Source organism: Haliotis rubra, unplaced genomic scaffold, assembly GCF_003918875.1.
Source record: "Haliotis rubra isolate DU_JTF1 unplaced genomic scaffold, ASM391887v1 Scf259, whole genome shotgun sequence".
NCBI classification, from domain to species: Eukaryota; Metazoa; Mollusca; class Gastropoda; order Lepetellida; family Haliotidae; genus Haliotis; species Haliotis rubra.
In genome coordinates, this window is record NW_025766658.1 from 973,923 (window position 1) to 995,183 (window position 21,261).

Genomic DNA, 21,261 nt, shown 5'->3' on the forward strand with positions numbered 1-21,261 from the left:
GAAGGTCTCTTGCTAGGGACATAAGAGTAATTTGCATTTGACGATGTACACATGGAAATGTGTAGAATGAGGAAATTCTAATGACAAATGTTTTCTGCACATTTCAGTAGACTTGACTTATAAACTTAGTGTATTTTCAGGAACACGTATGCCAGCCAGAGATATGGGAAGTTTGTTTGTAACACAGAACCATTGTTAATGTACAGAGTTCATCTAACTTTCATACACAGTTTCTTTTTGTTCTGTGACACAAAAGGCGGTGGGGTAGCCTAGTGGTTAAAAATCTTGCTCGCCACGCCAAAGACTCGGGTTCGATTCTGGACATGAGTACAATCTATGAAGTCCAATTCTGGTGTACCCTGCCATGATATTGCTAAAAGTGGTGTAAAACTAAACTCACTCACTCACTCTGTGACACAAAATGTGTGGACACAGGTTATATTTGATCTTCTGCAACCCATGCATGTTGTAAGTGATGATTGAAGGGATCAGATGGTATGGCTTGCTCACTTAGCGAACACATGTCATTGTATCCTAAGTTTGTAGATCTTTTCAGATTGTGTACCTAGGTTGGAATATTGCTGAGAGCAGAGTCAAACAACAAACAAACTTGACCAAATGGACACAGAGGCCCAGATAAGCTGCGCATCCGGGTAAAATACGCATGGAAAATTTCCAATTACGCATTGAAAAATAATTGTTGCGTACCAATTACGCATTTAAAATGTTACATACGCAAAATGTTTAAAACAAAGGCGTACGGAATATATTTATAAAAACCGCTTGCGTAATGAAAAAGGCATCAATTGCTATCAAGTTGTACTGATAGTATAGGACTAGTGTTGTACTGTCAGTATAGAATGAGCTATTTTTTATGAAATCATTTCCATTATATTTAAGTTGGTTTTGATTAGGTATGACATAAGGCAGAACATACCTGCTTAGTAAACTTACTCAATGACATAATACTTGATGAGTAAAATGACTGAAATACACACATATTTGAAAGCAGTGGGTAACGGAAAATGAAATACCCACTCAACATTCATAATAACCACTCCAAAAAATACAGTGGGTACAGTACCCACATGAGCTAAATCTTATCTGGAGCTCTGTGGAAATGTGTCATGACTTCACTGCATATGAGCTGTATATATTCATGGTAACGGAGGAACACATTGTACTGGCAAAGACTGATGGAGTATTGACTACACAAGGACGTTTTGTGCTGTTGGATCGTATTTCCTTGACATGTCCTACATCAAGGGTCAAGGTCATCATGTTGTGGAGAGGGCTTTCATCCGCTTTTTTATCTCTTCTTTCCGATGCTTGAGTTGCTCCATCCTGACCTTGTTCATTTCCAGCCTGTTCTCCAGGCTCTGCAGCAACGGCCCTCCCATCACGTCCATGATGTGGCACTCGGACTTGGTGTACACTGAAACAGTCAAGTTGTACACTGAAACACTGATGTTGTGCACTGAAACACTCAATTAGCACACTGAAACATTGATGTTGTACACTGAAACACTCAATTAGCACACTGAAACGCTGATGTTGTACACTGAAACACTCAATTAGCACACTGAAACAGTGAAGTTGTACACTGAAACACTCAAGTTGTACACTGAAAAACAGAATACAAACAGTATAAGTGAAACATTGAAGTTTACACTAAAATATTAAAGCTGTGCACGCTAAAACATTGAAGTTGTACACTAAAACATTGAAGTTGTACACTAAAACATTGAAATTGTGCACTAAAACATTGAAGTTGTACACTAAAACACTGAAGTTGTGCACTTAAACACTAAAGTTGTGCACTAAATCATTGAAGTTGTGCACTAAAAACACTGAAGTAATATACTGGAACAGTGACGTAGTACACTGAAACATTAAAGTAGTACACTGAAACACAGTCGTCAAACACTGAAACGTTGAGTGTGTACACTGAAACATTGAAGGCAACACTAAAATGCTGAAGTAATATACTGGAACAGTGACGTAGTACACAGAAACATTAAAGTAGTACACTGAAACACAGTCGTCAAACACTGAAACATTGAAGGCAACACTAAAATGCTGATGCTATACATAGAAACATTGAAGTTGTAGAATGAAACATTGAGGGTAACACTGAAACATAGAAGGTAACAGTGAAAAATTGAAGGTAGAATGGTGAAATATGAGAGTCCCATCATGGTGTGTGTCACTGATGATTTCAACTGAAAGACTAGGGCAATAACACTGAGAGGCAACGGAAACAAGGGAATTTACACTGAAACAAGGGAATTTACAGAGAAACAAGGGTATTTACACTGAAACAAGGGTATTTACACAGAAACGAGGGTATTTTCACTGAAACAAGGGTATTTACACAGAAATAAGAGTATTTAGACAGAAAGAAGGGTATTTACACTGAAAAAAGGGTATTTACAGAGAAACAAGAGAATTTACACAGAAACAAGGGTATTTACACTGAAACAAGGGTATTTACACTGAAACAAGGGTATTTACACAGAAACGAGGGTATTTACACTGAAACAAGAGAATTTACACAGAAACAAGGGTATTTACACTGAAACAAGGGTATTTACACAGAAACGAGGGTATTTACACTGAAACAATGGTATTTACACAGAAATGAGGGTATTTACACTGAAACAAGAGAATTTACACAGAAACAAGGATATTTACACTGAAACAAGGGTATTTACACAGAAACGAGGGTATTTACACAGAAACAAGGGTATTTACACTGAAACAAGGGTATTTACACAGAAACAAGGGTATTTACACTGAAACAATGGTATTTACACAGAAATGAGGGTATTTACACTGAAACAAGAGAATTTACACAGAAACAAGGATATTACACTGAAACACTTTACACATGGAAACACAGAAACAAGGGTATTTACACACAGGGAAACAAGGGTATTTACATTGAAACAAGGGTATTTTACACAGAAATGAGGGATATTTACACTGAAACAAGAGAATTTACACACAGAAAAAGGGAATTTACACAGAAACAAGGTTCTAGGAAGAAACAGGGAATTTACACAGAACAAAGAGTATTTACACAGAAACAGAGATTTACACAGAAACAAGGTTATTTACACAGAAAGAAGGGAATTTACACAGAAACAAGGGAATTTACACAGGAATTTACACAGAAACACAAGGGTATTTACAGAGGGACAAGGAAAAGAAATGGATTTACACAGAAACAAGGGAATTGACACAGAACAAGGGTATTTACACAGAAACAAGGGGGTGTCACTGAAAGGAAATAGATTTACACTGAAACAAGGGAATTTACACAGAAACAAGGGTATTTACACAGAAACGAGGGAATTTATTTACACTAACACAACGGAATTTACACAGAAACAGGGGATTTACACAGAAACAGGGATTTACACTGAAACAAGGGAATTTACACTGAAACAAGAGAATTTACACAGAAACAAAGGGTTTTACACAGAAACAAGGAAAGGAAATAGATTTATACCGAAACAAGGGAATTTACACATAAACAAGGGAATTTACACAGAAAAACAGGGGGTATTTACACAGAAACAGGGGTATTTACACAGAAAGAAGGGTATTTACACAGAAACAGGGGATTTACACAGAAACAAGGGAATTTACACAGAAACAGGGGTATTTACACAGAAAGAAGGGTATTTACACAGAAACAGGGGATTTACACAGAAACAAGGGAATTTACACAGAAACAAGGGTATTTAGACAGAAACAAGGGAATTTACACTGAAACAAAAACACAGAAACAAGGGAATTTACACAAGGGTATTTACAAAAACAAAGGAATTTACACAGAAACAAGGAGAAATTTACACAGAAACAAGGGAATTTACACAGAAACAAGAAACAAATTTACACACAGAAACAAAGGGGAAATTTACACAGAAACAAGGGAAAAATTTACACTGAAACAAGGGAATTTACACTACACAGAGAAACAAGGGAGATTTACACAGAAACAAAGGAATTTACACAGAAACAAGGGAATTTACAGAAACAAGGGAATTTACAGGAAACAAATTTACACAGAAACAAGGAAAGGAAATGGATGTATACACAGAATTTACACAGAAACAGGAGAATTTACACAAATAAACAAGGAAAATATTTACACTGAAACAAGGAAACAAGGGTATTTACACACAGAAACAAGGAATTTACAAGGGTATTTACACAGATGGAATTTACACAGAAACAAGGGAATTTAACAAAGGGAATTTACACAGAAACAAGGAATTTACACAGAAACAAGGAAAGGGAATTTACACAGAAACAAGGGAAAGGAAATGGATATACACAGAAACAAGGGAAACAAGGGAATTTACAGAAACAAGAGAATTTACATGGAAACACACTGAAACAGGGAAACAAGGGGAATTTTATACACAGAAACAAGGGTATGTACACAGAAACAAGGGAATTTACACAGAAACAAGGGTATTTACATAGAAACAAAGGAATTTACACTGAAACAAGGGAATTTACAGAGAAACAAGAGAATTTACACAGAAACAAGGAAATTTACACAGAAACAAGGGTATATACACAGAAACAAAGGAATATACACTGAAACAAATGAATTTACACTGAAACAAGAGAATTTACACAGAAACAAGGAAAGGAAATGAATATACACAGAAACAAGGGTATTTACACAGAAACAAAGGAATTTACACTGAAACAAGGGAATTTACAGAGAAACAAGAGAATTTACACAGAAACAAGGAAAGGAAAAGGAAATACACAGGAAATGGATATACACAGAAACAAGGGGATTTACACAGAAACAAAGGGATTTACACTGATACAAGGGAATTTACAGAGAAACAAGAGAATTTACACAGAAACAAGGAAAGGAAATGGATATACACAGAAACAAGGGTATTTACACAGAACTAAGGGTATTTACACAGAAAGAAAGGGATTTACACAGAAACAAGGGAATTTACACAGAAACAAGAGAATTTACACAGAAACAAGGAAAGGAAATGGATATACACAGAAACAAGGGTATTTACACAGAACTAAGGGTATTTACACAGAAAGAAAGGGATTTACACAGAAACAAGGGTATTTACACAGAAACAAGGGTATTTACACAGAAAGAAAGGGATTTACACAGAAACAAGGGAATTTACACAGAAACAAGAGAATTTACACAGAAACAAGGAAAGGAAATGGATATACACAGAAACAAGGGGATGAAACAAAAGGACCTTAGACTGAATCAAGGAGGTTCACAATGAAACATGGGACATTTACACTGTAACAAAGAGGTGGGCACTGAAACAAAGGGCCCTGAAACAAACAGGCTTTACAGTGAAACAAAAGGACTTTGCACTGAAACAAAGGAGCTTTACAATGAAACAAAAGGACTTTGCACTGAAACAAAGGAGCTTTACAATGAAACAAAAGGACTTTGCACTGAAACAAAGGAGCTTTACATTGAAACAAATACATTGTACACTGAAGCCAATGGCAATCAAAACTGAGAGTCATCCTTTTCATCTTTTTAATTTACAGTCAACACATGTTACATACAAAGTTTGCTTGCATTCAGTGAGCAGCTGGGGAATAAATCAATGTAACCTACTAGCATCTGATTCAAGTCAGTATTGCCAGCTGTCTTCAGACTGCGAGCATCAGGACGGTAAGTGCTCTCCTACACCCTATTGTCTCCAGCTTCCTGGCCATTGTTCCTGTACATTTGTACAGCCCAATATCTTTTTCAGTTATATTTGACTGACTGACTGAGTTTGGTTTTACGCTGCTCTTAGCAATATTCCAGCAATATCATGGCGGGGGACACCAGAAATGGGCTTCACTCATTGTACCCATGTTGGGATTGGAACCCGGGTCTTCAGCGTGACGAGCCAACGCTTTAACCACTAGACTACCCCACCGCCCCCAGTTATATTTGACATGAAACTATTTGATCTTTTGGTTAGGTGGAAAAGAGCAAATGCTAACTTTGAAGAAAGAAATTGCTGCTGAGTATTTGTAGTATATGTCCATGATACCTATTCTCAAGAAATGTGTACCGCCTCCGTGGTGTAGTGGTTAGAGCGTCCGCCCGGAGAGCGGAAGGTCGCAGGTTTGATCCCCGACCGCTTCATACCAAAAGACGTTAAAATATGGTACTTGTTGGTCCCTGCCTGGCGTTCGGCATTAATGGGTACAACAAGGACTGGTCGGCTCGGAGTCAGTATAATGTGTCTGAGTGGGGTATTCATGCTTCACTGCAGCATGGTATCTCAGTGGGCTAGCACTATAAAACCTGCTTCAGTCTGGGCTAGTACAAGCAGCGGCACATACACATACAGACGCATGCACGTCGTCATATGAGCGAAATATTCTCAAGCACGACGATAAACCCAATTTCACCTCACCTCGAGAAATGTGCACCAACTGATAACTGGAACTGGTAAAAACTAAAGTTCTTTTTTGTTAAATGATTAGTCATTTTATTGAGTAGTACATCATTTATTGTTAACAAAAGTCAAACTATCACAAGTCAGATGTTAAGGAGAGAATGAAGATCAAATTCCACTTTGTAATCTACATGACACATAGCACCAACTGTAGAACAGATATCCCCAGAAACACTTGAAGCAAATTGTGACATATGGTCCTTGTGACAGATACCAAGACTTTGGTTAGAACTAGTTGTGGTAAGTAAGTCACACAGAATAATCACATTAATAATGCCGCTGTAGATCAGAACTTTGTAAAAAACGTTACTGTCATTGTAATCTATGTTACTGTCATTGTAATCTGCGTTACTGTCATTGTAATAAACGTTACTGCATTGTAATCTGCGTTACTGTCATTGTAATCTACGTTACTGTCATTGTAATCTACGTTACTGTCATTGTAATCTGCGTTACTGTCATTGTAATAAACGTTACTGCATTGTAATCTGCGTTACTGTCATTGTAATCTACGTTACTGTCATTGTAATCTACGTTACTGTCAATGTAATAAACGTTACTGTCATTGTAATAAACGTTACTGTCATTGTAATAAACGTTATTGTCATTGTAATGTAGGTTACTGTCAATGTAATAAACGTTACTGTCATTGTAATCTATGTTACTGTCATTGTAATAAACGTTACTGTCATTGTAATCTACGTTACTGTCATTGTAATAAACGTTAATGTCATTGTAATAAACGTTATTGTCATTGTAATCTACGTTACTGTCATTGTAATCTACGTTACTGTCATTGTAATAAACGTTACTGTCATTGTAATAAACGTTACTGTCATTGTAAGCTACGTTACTGAAATGAGTGTAAACTAATTTGCATAAATTGATCATAAACTTACTACACATACGTTTTGTTTAACTAAGTGTTACTGGAAATATATTTCACATAAGTTTTTTCTGTCTTATATTTCGATCAACAACAAAACGTGGCGATTATACAACTTACAAATCTTGTAATCTAAGATAACGTAACACTACCATATCTATATCAAAATTTAGAAACATTACTGGTGAAATGTTGCTGTTCTATTACACAGAGTTACATTGAAAGATACAAAAGTGATCAACTGTTTCTTCATTTCGTTCATTATTTAAAGTACCGACAGTACAGAAGCACAGTGAAAATTCATCCAAACTGTAATCACATTACCTGTTTAGTCTGATGTGGAATATCAACAATGATAAGCCAATTTAAAGTAAATAATCATTTAATGTTTTGAAGAGTTCCTGCCCTAACTTTAGGCCCATAAACTGTCTTATCTGAATAAGAATCGTGAAAAATTTATACTGCTTTGGGAATGAGGTCACAAAGATTACATAATGTGGATTACAGAAACGTCCTTTGGGATTTAAACCAAACATTTCAAGTGTAATAGAAGAGCATTTCCTTCACTTAGTTATTACTACTGAATAGGTCCGTTCATTTTAAAACTCTTTTGGTGACACTGGGTGTACAGTTTTTATCTTATGGTGATCACGTAGATTACATCCTTAAAAAATCTCTTCAACTTTAAAACTGTGACGTATCATGGTGGGAAATTGGCTGAAATGTAGTGACGATGAGATTGATATTGTATTGTCCCAACATAAAACTAAATAAGGCATACTATCTAATAAATACACATAATTTTAAAAATAATTATAATTCATATTAAATAAGCTAAACCATATAAAGATATGTTCTGGGTATGGACGAAAGGGACAATACCTTATGTCGAAAATGTAATCTGTCTTGTTCACACCAGATGACTATTTACTTTTAAATATTCACTCAAAATGTTATACTATCATTAGAGACAGCACATTTTGGAGATTTTCACTACCTTTTCACTCCGAGTCATATATATATATATAAGTAACAGATCATAAACAATTTCTATGTTTTGGGTACCTACCATGCATGTCACCTAATATAAACATGAAATGAACAGGTAAAAACAGTCAAAAAGTGGTTTTTTTATGCGGGGACACATAAAATTACAAATGGTGCACATTTCGTGAGAATAGGTGATGAACATTGGAGAAACTTTTGTTTTTTGTATTAGAGGACTTCATTAGCTGTGACACAGGTAGATCGGTTCTTGTGTCAGGCAGGTACCTGGGTAGGACCTTGGTGCCCACAGGACAAGTCTGCCTCACGGTCCCTGAGGTACATTGTTCCCCTTCCCTCATGATATTCTGCAATATTAAAGTCCTCAATGAATCAAGTCTAGATTTTCTCACGATGTGAAACTCCCAGCTCAATGGGTCTCCTTTCCAATTTTATATAGAGTTACATGGTTCCATCCAAATTCTTTATATTCCGAGACAAAGTCTACCACATACTGACCTTGACCAATGGTTAATCATGTGACATGTTAACAGAAATTCCCCATAACCCCATGGTTAGTCATGTGACATGCTGACAGAAATTCCCATAACCCCATGGTTAGTCATATGACATGTTGACAGAAATTCCTATAACCCCATGGTTAGTTATGTGAACATGTTGACAGAAATTCCCATAACCCCATGGTTAGTCATGTGCCATGTTAACAGAAATTTCTATAACCCCATGGTTAGTCATGTGACATGTCGACAAAAATTCCCATAACCCCATGGTTAGTCATGTGACATGTCGACAAAAATTCCCATAACCCCATGGTTAGTCATGTGACATGCTGACAGAAATTCCCATAACCCCATGGTTAGTCATGTGACATGCTGACAGAAATTCCCATAACCCCATGGTTAGTCATGTCCCATGTTGACAGAAATTCCCATAACCCCATGGCTAGTCATGTGACATGTTGACATAGATTCCCTATAACCCCATGGTTAGTCATGTGACATGTTGACAGAAATTCCCATAACCCCATGGTTAGTCATGTGACATGCTGACAAAAATTCCCATAATGCCATGGTTAGTCATGTGACATGTTGACAGAAATTCCCATAACCCCATGGTTAGTCATGTGACATGCTGACAGAAATTCCCATAACCCCATGGTTAGTCATGTGACATGCTGACAGAAATTCCCATAACCCCATGGTTAGTCATGTGACATGCTGAAAGAAATGCCCATAACCCCATGGTTAGTCATCTGACATGTTGACAGAAATTCCCATAACCCCATGGTTAGTCATGTGACATGTTGACAGAAATTCCCATAACCCCATGGTTAGTCATGTGACATGCTGACAAAAAATTCCCATAACCCCATGATTAGTCATGTGCCATGTTGACAGAAATTCCCATAACCCCATGGTTAGTCATGTGACATGCTGACAAAAAATTCCCATAACCCCATGGTTAGTCATGTGACATGCTGACAGAAATTCCCATAACCCCATGGTTAGTCATGTGACATGTTGAGAGAAATTCCCATAACCCCATGGTTAGTCATCTGACATGTTGACAGAAATTCCCATAACCCCATGGTTGACAGAAATTCCCATAACCCCATGGGTCATGTGACATGCTGACAGAAATTCCCATAACCCCATGGTTAGTCATGTGACATGTTGACAGAAATTCCCATAACCCCATGGTTAGTCATGTGACATGCTGACAGAAATTCCCATAACCCCATGGTTAGTCATGTGACATGCTGACAGAAATTCCCATAACCCTATGGTTAGTCATGTGACATGTTGACAGAAATTCCCATAACCCCATGGTTAGTCATGTGACATGCTGACAGAAATTCCCATAACCCCATGGTTAGTCAAGTGACATGCTGACAGAAATTCCCATAACCCCATGGTTAGTCATGTGACATGTTGACAGAAATTCCCATAACCCAGTGGTTACACTGCAGGTTCATTTTGATCTTTGTATGTTCTCGATAAAGCTTCTGTCATGTTCAGTGTTCGCATGATCAGATCAATTTAAACGAAGAATATCATTTTTCTTTCCAATCCAAAGAGATTGGCCCTGAAAACAACATCAAGCTATGTGTATAGTTATTTGCCTCTTCACCATGCTTGGTTGTAAATGATTTTCATTGCCTGTAAATACAGGTTGACTGTAAATAGGGTAAGATGTCAGTCCATCGGGTTGACTGCACATAGGGTAAGAAATTAGCCCATCGGGTTGACTGTAGATAGGGTAAGATTTATAATATTGATTACATGCACTTAGCAACAAGAATTCTAATTACCAGCTGCATTATGTATTTTGGTGAGAAGATCAAGGTCATGTTGTTCTGTATTCTGGTAGGCTTCCTGTTCTTCAAGACTGAGGATCTTGGGTAAATTGACCAGGGATTCCAGACAAGCTCGACCAATGCCGGTACTTGGCACGACATGGAGTGGGATCTCAATCCTGTCATAGCTACAACACAACACAATAGTATGACTCACACACAATCTCTATCAGAGGGCGGGTACTGCCATTAGGATCATATTACACATGTTCAGTGAAGCTATTACAATACTAATTCAGACACAATGAAAAGTAACTGTCATATGATATGGTATTGTCGCAATATCATACATATTGCAAAATATGGTTGCGATAGAATTCAAAAATTGATACAGCACAATTATTTCATGAAGATGAGGTAATTGAGGACAGACACATATTGCTAGATGGCACCATGAACGTAAAGCTATACAGAAATACCTGGAAAATATTCAGAAAATACTTAAAAATCTATGTACGATTGCTGTTAAACAGTTTCTGTTGTCACTCAAAAGTGTTACAACATATTGTGATACCAGGGTTTTGATTTCATGTATTGTATTGCGAGCCTTGATGCTGAATGTGAGTCTTGATTCCTCGAGAGTTACAACTGTTGCCATGGATACTTACTCCAGAGGGCCGTAGTCTCCTCCTCGACTCACACTCTGGAAGCTGGTCACCTGAACTCGATTTTGCTGAAAACAAATTCCGGACTCACAACAACGTATGGTATGGATTTACAACTTCTTTAATATTACAACACGACGTTTAATATTACAACACGACCAATACATCCACCATCACTCCAACCACCATCCCCAGATCAAGAGAGCCATCGTGTCTACACTTGCAAGACGTGCCAAGAACATCTGCAGTCCCTCCAATCTACAATAAGAATTAGCCCACCTCAAATCTACCTTCATCACCCTCAATAGCTACCCGAGACACCTAGTAGAAACCACCATCAAGAAGATGTTAGAACATCAAGATCAACCTCCTACTAAGTCTGAACCACAGCCATCAATTTCAGGAGTTTGAAATAAACGGTGATGGTTTCAGTGCTAAGAAAATCATGCCCAGGGTGAAAAATTTATCTGAACCCACAAGCAGCAGATCCTGGCATTACAAGGGAAACAACCCTAACCAGGAAATTGCCGCTCACTGGACACCACCCAGTCATGTAATGTGTGTCCTGGCACTCTGAGAGGTGAGGTTAGTTACCTTTGTATTTTTGTCTTCATTAAACACGGAGAAGATGAGGCCGATGAATCCAGGGTCCATCAGCTGGTATGATGCTTGTGTCCGCACATCTGAAGGTGACACAATGGAGCAGGGTTAAGCAAAGAAGTACACCAACAAATAGCCAAAGACATTGGAGCCGAATGAAGAAGCTGGTTACTGTAAGAAATGTGGCAATATAATACACAAATTACATCCTTTCCTGAGCAGCCAGGGATTTCAGAAAAACTCCAAATGAAAAACCCTTGGCCGGAAATATGGAAAAGAAAGGTTATTGTTGAATATTAGATATTGTTGCTGTTATTTTTGTCATTTCTGAGAAAATGTAATTTTTAGAATAAAATTGATATTTTATACTTATCCTGACTCATGCTCTTTTGCTTGTCTTCTTCTTCTTGCGAACATAGTGGAAACACTTGTATCTCCTTAATTGAAGCTCCCTTCAATGTAAAATCACTAATCAGTACTCACCACGAGTTGCTCCCCTTTGATCCCTTTTGGAGGGAAAGGTGTCGCCACCTCATACCTCGTGCTTCACTCTCTCCTGATTTTGCGAGCCCAACACTTGAATTTACAGGGAAATCCAAAGTGTTATGTGGGGAGGATGGGAGGGCTGACCTCATGAGTCAGGATAAGTATAAAATATCAATTTTATTCTAAAAATTACATATTTTTCCTTATCCTGACTCATGCTCTTTTGCTTGTAGAATCCTACGGAACGGAGGAGGGAGTAACAGAATACTTTGGATTTATAATTAGTGATTTTGTATAAATATAACTGTAATAACTGGTATGGGAACTTCATGAAGGCATAGACTTAGGATATTTCCTGTATAAAACCATAGGTTGTATAATTCCATAATTGTGTATTACATTGATATATATTGAAAAAAAACCCATTACATAAATTATATATACATAAGAGACTCTGATAGAGTCGCTGCACAACTAAATATAATGTCCATATATACTTAGGGGTGAAAGACCTAAGCTGAATATATATACATAGCTCTAGAACTCCTCAGAGTTATAAGCTAACTAAATTATGTATATAATACATATTAACTTTGTGATTGTAATATTTTAACGCCTACGAGGGACTGTCAGCTGTTGAGCGAGGACCAAAGGGCCGAAATGGTGAATGCCAGAGACATCTTCTGTGGTGATATCTCTCAAGTAGTGATTCGCAAACACCATGTTCGATTTCCAAAAGCATCCTTCCATAATAGTGTTCAATGAACAGTTACCGTGCAGGGCGAGGGTGGAAGCCAGTGCCCTAATCTCATGCGGATTTGATGCTGTTGGTGGGTCCAAGCCTGCTGCCTTGTATGCGCGAAGTATGACAGTCCTTATCCAAATAGATATGGTAGTACGCGAGACTTCTGTTTGATTCGTTGGCGATAAGGGGATGAATAATCTTTTGAGAAATCTTCGCCTTGTTTTGGATCGTCGTAGGTAAACTTTGAGAGCTCTGACTGGACACAGTGACAAGTCTTGTGTATCTTGTGATCCGAGAATGGAGGATAGCGCTGGTACATGGAATATCCTGTCTGGTTGACCTGGTAGTTGATTTTTAGCGATGAAATCCCATCTTAATCCGAGGTGCGCTATGTTTTGATTGTCATCAAACTGTATCCTTTCGTAATCCAGAGCGTGAATTTCAGATATTCTTGCTGCCGTGGCTAGAGACAACAGAAATAGTGTTTTCTGTGAGAGAAATTCAAAGTTTGTCGATTCCAAGGGTTCATAAGCCTCACTTGTGAGGTGTTGTAACACTATATTCAGATCCCAAGCTGGGGCGTGGAACTTCCGCTTTTGGTCCTCCAATCGGAAAGCACGTAGTAAGGCCAGTAACTCTGGAGATTTTGTCAGCTTGACACCCGTTCTCATAGTAATCACAGAGCTAAGCGTGGCAAGATATGTTGATATCGTCGAACCTCTTAAATGTTTGTTTTGCCGCGAGGTAACACAAATAGTCTGCCACTTGAGGATGTGAAGCATCCCTCGGCTGTAAATCCTTTATTAGCTGCATAATTTTCAAACTGTGCCACTTGTCAGCCGTTACAAGTTGCCACGAGTTGAGTGTCGTAAGGCAAAGCGTGACCGCTTTGCCGCCCTGGCAGAATATCCTCTCTTGTTTAAACACATTTGTATACAGTCCATACGTGAAGTTGGTAAACTTCTGGGTTTCCGTGCACTTGTTTTGTGTGTGGATGTATTAACAGGTTTGAGCGCTTGGGTAGCTCTAATATTGGTTGACCGATTTCTTGAATTAGACTGGGAAACCATACTCTGGCTGGCCAGTAGGGCGCGACCAAAGTGAGTTGTAGACTCTGTGTTTGTTTGATTTTCTGTAATACTAGAGGTATTATTGCTGGCGCGGAAACGCCGTCTGGCGCTGAGGCCTTCCCAAGATATACTTAGAGTCCGTTTCCCAAGCTTGTGGATCTGGGATTGGTGACACAAATGTCGGTAACTGATTGTTGAATCTTGTGGCAAATAGATCTATTAGCTGCTAACGGCTTGATTATCTGAGCAAATATTTCCGTATTGAGCATCCACTCTGTCGGTGATGGTAGATGAGGCCGAGATAGCGCGTCTGCTAGTACATTCTTGGCTCCGGGAATGTGAACTGCTCTGATCTGTAGATTTAGATCGTGGGTTAGATCGAATAGTTGAAAGCTTAGATTCAAAAGGTTCAGTGATCTCGTTGAGCCTTGCTTGTTTACGTAGAACGCCACTGTAGAATTGTCTGTATGAATCATCAGGTGCGCATTTTGTAGAAATGTGCTCCAATGTAGAATGGCGTTGATTACAGCTTTCATCTCTAAGTTGTTTATGTGGAGTTTGCTTTCTTGTTGATTCCATATTCCTGATGTCGTTTGGTTGGCGAGATGAGCTCCCCAACCTTGAAGTGACGCGTCCACATATAGATGGGTTTTGAATTCCTGCTCTGCTAAACAAATCCCTTCGCAGACATTCGATTTCTTTGTCCACCATAGTAGATGAGGTCTGAGATGTTTCGGTAGACTGAATGGCTGTAATTCGTCGAGATGTGCATTGATGAAGACCTGTAAGGGACGTAACTGTAACCTGCCTCTGACTGTCATGTCTTGGGCTGATGTGAGGAGACCTAGGAGGCTCTGCCATTGTCGAAGTGGTAACGGAGAGCGTAGAGCTGGTGGAATGGTCTGTTGGATCTTGATCCACGGTCTTCTGGTACTGACGATACGGGTTGAGATTTGTGATAAATCGAATGCCTAGGACCTGTAGGTCTTGTGACGGTACTAGGTCCGACTTGAGTAAGTTTACTAACCATCCTAGCTGTGTTAGTAGCTTTATGATGTAATTTAACTGTAGTTTGAGATGCTGTGGATCTTGATCTACTTGTATCCCGTCGTCGAGGTAAAACGCGACTCGCGCAGCCCTTGATGATGAAGATAGGTGATAATCGGTTTCGTTATCCTCGTGAAAAGCCAGGGGCTGATGATATTCGAATGGGAGCACTTTCCACTGGTAATGTTGCCCGCCTAAGGTAAACCATAGGTATTTCCTGGCTTTTGGCGTGTATCGGGATGTGCAGGTAAGCGCCCTGTAGATCGATACTGCCCATGTAGTCCATGGGGCTTAATCAACTGCCGTAACTGAGGTAAATGTATCATGCGGAACTCGTGGTTTGCGTAGATAGTTCTTGTTGAAAAAGCTCATGTTGTAGATGAGTCCAGATTCTCCTGGAGTTTTTCTTGGGAACTAGGAAAACTGGGGAGTAGAAACCTGGTTCTATGTTGTCTTGGTCTAGTACTTCTATGGCCTGCTTTATTAAGAGTGATGTAACAGCCTCTCTTAACTTCGTAGTTGTTGTGCCTGTACGTCGAACTTGTGAGGGTTGACTGTCAGCGGAGGCTTGGCCTTTAGTGGGATCTGAAAATCCGCGGATCTAAGAATGTTGGAGACATAAGGGTCTTGTAATATTCCCCAGTTTTCCCAGTAAAGTTGGAGGCGCCCACCCACTTGAGATGGTTGTACTGAACGGCTGGGGTGGAAGACTCCAGTCGCTCCAACCTGTCTTTCAGCGCTTATAGTTGCGGAACCTCTGGGTGTCCTGCCTCTTCCTGAACCTCCTCTATAGTTGTCGAATGGGCTTAAAAAAGAATCTTTTCCTCTAGAGCTGGCTATCTTCCTGTCTCGTGCCCTCTGTAGGCCCGTGAATTTAGATCTTCCTGAGTATCTTTGAGAGGTCTGTCGGATGACACTGGCTAGTGTGTCCATCGATTTAATCATCAGGACTTCTCTGGAATCCTTAGTGACTTCCTTGGAAACTTTGTCTATTTCTCCATTAAAGATGGATGTTGAAGACCACGGGGCTGTATACAGTGGGGCTGTAAAGTTCTCACCCCAGTTACAGGAAGCGAGGAGGCCTTGACGACGAGCTAAGGTCAGTGCTGCTGAAATAGATGTAAGATGATCTGTTAGGAACTGCTGGTCTTTCTTTTGCATAAGTAAGGCAGAATAAATCATTCTATCATCCTCAGAAGTCGATCACGAAATCTGGTGATAAGAGTCTCATTGATCGTTCTAGATCTATTTAAACCAAAAAACATACATCTCCTCATGGTTTCTATCTGGACTAACTTGCGATCATCAATCTTGTAATTCTTGTACTTGACATCGTTGATCAACTTATAGTTCTCATCGATGTCCTGAGCTTTGAAGAAGGGGTCCATGTTATGTGCGTGGAGAACTTCTTGGCATGAAAGTTTGGTAGATGTGATGTCTGAACTTTCGCGGGCTTTGTGGAATGCTGCATCTAGATTCTGTGGAACTGCTGCAATCGGGTCGATCGGTGGTAGTGTGATAGCATCTGCATCGCCTTCTTTCATCAGATATGTCTGCGCCACATTGCCATTTTTAGATGGTGATGAGAGATCTAGGTTATTGACCATCCAATACCGTGATCTCCGCATCGGAGAAAATAACTCCTCCATCATCCTCTATACCATCATCATTGATGAGAGGTTGGTGCTGTTCTGGACTGGGCGTGCTTCTGTCTCTACGTCCGCCGATGCTTGTGCAGCTCTGTATGGTGATCTGTAAGGTGATCTACGTGGTGATGAACTAAGAGGCGATCGCCTAGGTGATCTACGCCTATGGGTTGATCTTCTCGGTGACCTGTGAGGAGAACGCTGATAGCTTCACGCGGCTCTTGTGTAGTCCCTCGATGTCCTTCTAGATGATGAAGATCTGGATTCAGCTGGCCTTTCGCTAATGCCTTCGCGAAGCTTCCTCTGCGTCCGTCCGGGATTTACGATAAGACCTTCGCCGAAGGCTTTCGCGGATGTCTGATGGTCCGAGTCCACATCTTGGGATGAAGATGACGAGGGTGAAGATCTATCCGCCTTCAAGGCCGCTCAAGGCTGTACATCTAGGTCCTTCGTGGAGGTGGTCCGCGCCTTCCTTCGCTAAGGTGACATCGCCTTGGCTGCTACGCTGACGGGGGTGCCTCTGGGTGCTGTCTACGCTGGAGCCTTCGCGCGGCTTCTCGGTCCTTGCTTCTGCAGTCTATATCGGTCTTCCATCATCGCCATAATTTGCTGCATCAGGTCATCAGGGATGGTCTGCGACGATGTTGTCTCCGCGCCTCTGCGGTGTTAATGATGGGGTCCACAGCAATAACGTCTGACATCGGTGTAGAGGCATCAGGCTGCATGAAGATCTCTGCTGAAGTCACTGTCGCTGACACCGGGCCGCTTCTTGTGCCGTATGTCGGGATGATAATCGGCTGGTCATCGAGGCCCCTTTCTTCGGGCTGGAACGATCTCGGCTGAGAAAGTTCTCGCTGTCTTCGTAGACTTCCCTTTGATGTCGACGCTGCCCTGGGGTACTGGTTCGCGCTGAGAAGACGCCGAGGCCCTCTTTGACTTTATCTGCATATGACGGATGTCTGGGGAGGCCGGCCGCTTCTTAGAGGTGACGGATCAAGCGCCCCACGCCCCTCTTCCGATGGGGTCTCTAGCAGAACACCAGACGGTAGGGGGTCGATCGCCAGCAGCTGACTAGATGGAGTATCTGGAGTATCAGCCATATTTAGCCCTTGTTTGCGTGACCTATCTGCAGCACGTCTTAAGACGCAAAGATAGTATTTATTAAATGCAGAATTAGATAAATTAATGCAATAACTGCAACGCGAATCAAACGCGCATTAACGGGCGTGAGAACAACTAGGGCATATTACATGGATCTGAGGCAGAAAAACGTAATCTACAAATAGTACAGATTTTCATCAACGTAATACTAGCTGAACAATCACGAATACACGTGAATAAACAGTAGAAATATGATAAATAATCAATACAAATTGCTGAAGGATACTAGCTATACCTCTATAGTACACTATAGGAGGTAAAAAACTAAGAAAAATCAAAGGATATGTTGTGTAAGGAGACACAGGCGCTCTCACATCCTGCTCACTGGGCGAAGAAGGAGAGAGTGAAGCACGAGGTATGAGGTGGCGACACCTTTCCCGCCAAAAGGGATCAAAGGGGAGCAACTCGTGGTGAGTACTGATTAGTGATTTTACATTGAAGGGAGCTTCAATTAAGGAGATACAAGTGTTTCCACTATGTTCGCAAGAAGAAGAAGACAAGCAAAAGAGCATGAGTCAGGATAAGGAAAAATTAGAATCTTTTACATTCCAATGTGCCAAATATTAGCCCCTAGCATGTCCAGACAATTTACCGAATGTTTTTGTTTCTGTTCCCCATCATTTTCACAGGTGTCCATGTTCATGTGAACGACCAATCAGAAGCTGTTATTTTATTCAGCCAACAGTCATGATATTCATCTTACATGTGATGAGAAAAATTATGTTTGAACATGGTATATCGCTCTTGTGGAAAACTCTGGCTCTGTAACCATGGTAACAGGTTGATTCTTACCAACATGGGAGGGCCACACTGTGATGTGGGGGTGGGAGTGATACCAGCCCAACACTCTCATTGGGCGCTGCAGCTCTTTGGCCAAGTCCTGGGTGTAAAAGATGTAACACTCAATTATTTGTTGTTTATTTGGTGTTAATGCTGGACTCCAGACCTGTGAAGATCCGGGTAACAATTTATCTTCAGTAGCCCATGCTTGTCGTAAGAGGCGACTAACAGGATCGGGTGATCAGACTTGCTGACTTGGTTGACACATGTCATCGTATCCTAATTGCGTAGATCGATGCTCATGCTGTTTGTCACTGGATTGTCTGGTCCAGATTTGAAAATTTACAGACCGCTGCCATATAGCTGGAATATTGCTGAGTGCAGCATAAAACTAAATTCACACACTCACTCACTAACGCTGCTCTCAGCAACAGTCCAGCTATATGACAGCAGTCTGTAAATACCTTCTTCACCAGCCAATCCAGTGGTTGACATTGCGAGCATCAAGGATATGGCAACAGGTGCACTCAAATAAAGTTCTATCTGAACACTCCTCCTACTACTGACAGAACCTGGTTATCCTTTTAAGACCCGTGAACTAAAGAGCCTATGAACCACTCACTTTTGACAAAACAACTTAAACATGTTAAAGGAAGTGATTTAGTTACTATGGTTACCATGGAGTGTTTGGTGCAGACTCAGATCATTACAACACCAGAATAATTTCCGAAATTTGTCCAAATAATTTGTACAGTACTGTTGAACAATTTTGGGGATCATCTCATGTGTATGCAACAGTTCAATAACTATCTTCCTCAAGACTAAGCTAAAGACTAACTTCTCGTAACAAGTTTAATAACTATCTTCCTCAAGACCAAACTAAAGACTAACTTCTCCTAACAAGTTCAATAACTATCTTCCTCACACTAAACTAAAGAATAACTTCTCCAACCTGACATTCCACTAAAAACATATGTTTGAGCTAAACTTTCACAGCATGTGTGTGCAATTGATTCAGTGGCTGTTATTATTTCTAATATTATCATCTCAGCCCTGCAATGCCAATGTACCTCAGCTTTGGTTGAAGCGTCAGACAGCTGTTCTGGAGATATTTCCACTCTATCAGCCTGCTTGTCCGATCGCCTTAACATGATGACCGCAGAGACGTGGGACACTTTCCTCTCGTCGACCTAAAACAGACATGTCGACTTGTTGTCACATCTTTACCTTGACTTCACTTCACTGAGTACTGCACTTCGCTGCGGGGGCTCAAAACCATGCTTTGCCAGAGTACTGACTTAGTTAATTGGTGCTGTAATTAGCAGACACTAGACCCTGGGACCAGGAGTGCTATCACAGGTAATGAGTGCTTGTTTAACGGGTCATTAGCACCGCAGTGAGGTGCAAGTGCAAGAAATTTAAAAAATAATAAACCATAGCACATTCTTTTAATTTCTTGCGCATGCGCCTCACTATGTAATTCCCATTCATTGTTTCTGGGATTAGACTGATGAGTCCCGAGTGGGACGTGATGTGTTTCTATTGGACATATGCGGATTACGCTGCCCTAAGGTAAGGTCTGACAGTAAATCCGGATACTCGGAAAGGATTGTTTGCCTTTAAAAACGTCTCAGCTCCCAAAGGATCGGAAAGGGTACCATACCCTAATCCCTAACTCTGAACATCGGAAAAGGGTACCAAACTCCTAATCCCTAAGGATCGGAAATGGTACCAGACCCTTAACCTAAGGATAGAAAGGCTACCACACCTTAAACCTTAAGGATCGTAACGGGGTTTTTGCCTCTAAAGATGTGTATGCTCCCTAAGAATTGGAAAGGGTTGTTTGCCTTTGAAGAAGTGCCACTGGAAAGCACTGGAGCGTGAGGCAAGCAGCGATATAGAGAGACAGCGGGCGCGCTATAGTGCGATAATTGCTCCGCAGCGGGCAGACATTGCTGGCTGGGGTTGCGCCAGGTAAACTGCATTCTCCCAGCCGCATCTTCTTCGACATACATGAAAATCACACCGAATACATCTTCAAGTGTACACTTCAAGTGTCTTTCAAGGACCAAAACTCACCTCTCCGATTAGCAGGCCCATTACTTCCTCCCTCTCGGTTGACAAGGCATGCGTCAAGCACACAAGATACGCGTCAGCCTCAAGATGTACACACGACACCGCCATGACTGTATTTATGTTAACGATCCAAACACCAGATGTGGACAAATGTAACTCCAAACATTACACTAACAATAACGACCAGATCAGATCAGACACCACCGGAAATACACATACGGAAGTCACGGCACTTGGTGCGAACAAAAAACCTGTAGTGATATCCGAAACACTGCTTCATATATTTTATCATCCACCCAGTATTTTAGAACATTACAAC

At 40.5% G+C, this 21,261-nt stretch overlaps 1 protein-coding gene across 1 annotated transcript; it reads right to left on the reverse strand.

The window, feature by feature from the left end:
* Window positions 1–1,123: 1,123 nt before the first annotated feature.
* On the reverse strand, window positions 1,124–21,171 carry LOC124279956 (lys-63-specific deubiquitinase BRCC36-like). Its single transcript, XM_046715843.1, has 7 exons — window positions 20,946–21,171; window positions 19,937–20,056; window positions 18,879–18,966; window positions 11,926–12,014; window positions 11,335–11,399; window positions 10,682–10,854; window positions 1,124–1,435 (listed from the first exon to the last, which is right to left on the reverse strand). Exons 1-7 carry the CDS (start codon window positions 21,048–21,050, stop codon window positions 1,278–1,280), a joined length of 798 nt encoding a protein of 265 aa, XP_046571799.1. The 5' UTR covers window positions 21,051–21,171; the 3' UTR covers window positions 1,124–1,277.
* Between the last annotated feature and the right edge of the window lie 90 nt (window positions 21,172–21,261).

Bases quoted from the DNA above. Each gene is read 5' to 3' on its own strand.
- LOC124279956 (XM_046715843.1), bottom strand. From the start codon at position 21,050: ATGGCGGTGTCGTGTGTACATCTTGAGGCTGACGCGTATCTTGTGTGC. The intron at 20,057-20,945 runs GTGAGTTTTGGT...TGTCTGTTTTAG, and splicing joins TGGGCCTGCTAATCGGAGAG to GTCGACGAGAGGAAAGTGTC. The intron at 10,855-11,334 runs GTAAGTATCCAT...GTTGTGTTGTAG, and splicing joins GGAGACTACGGCCCTCTGGA to CTATGACAGGATTGAGATCC.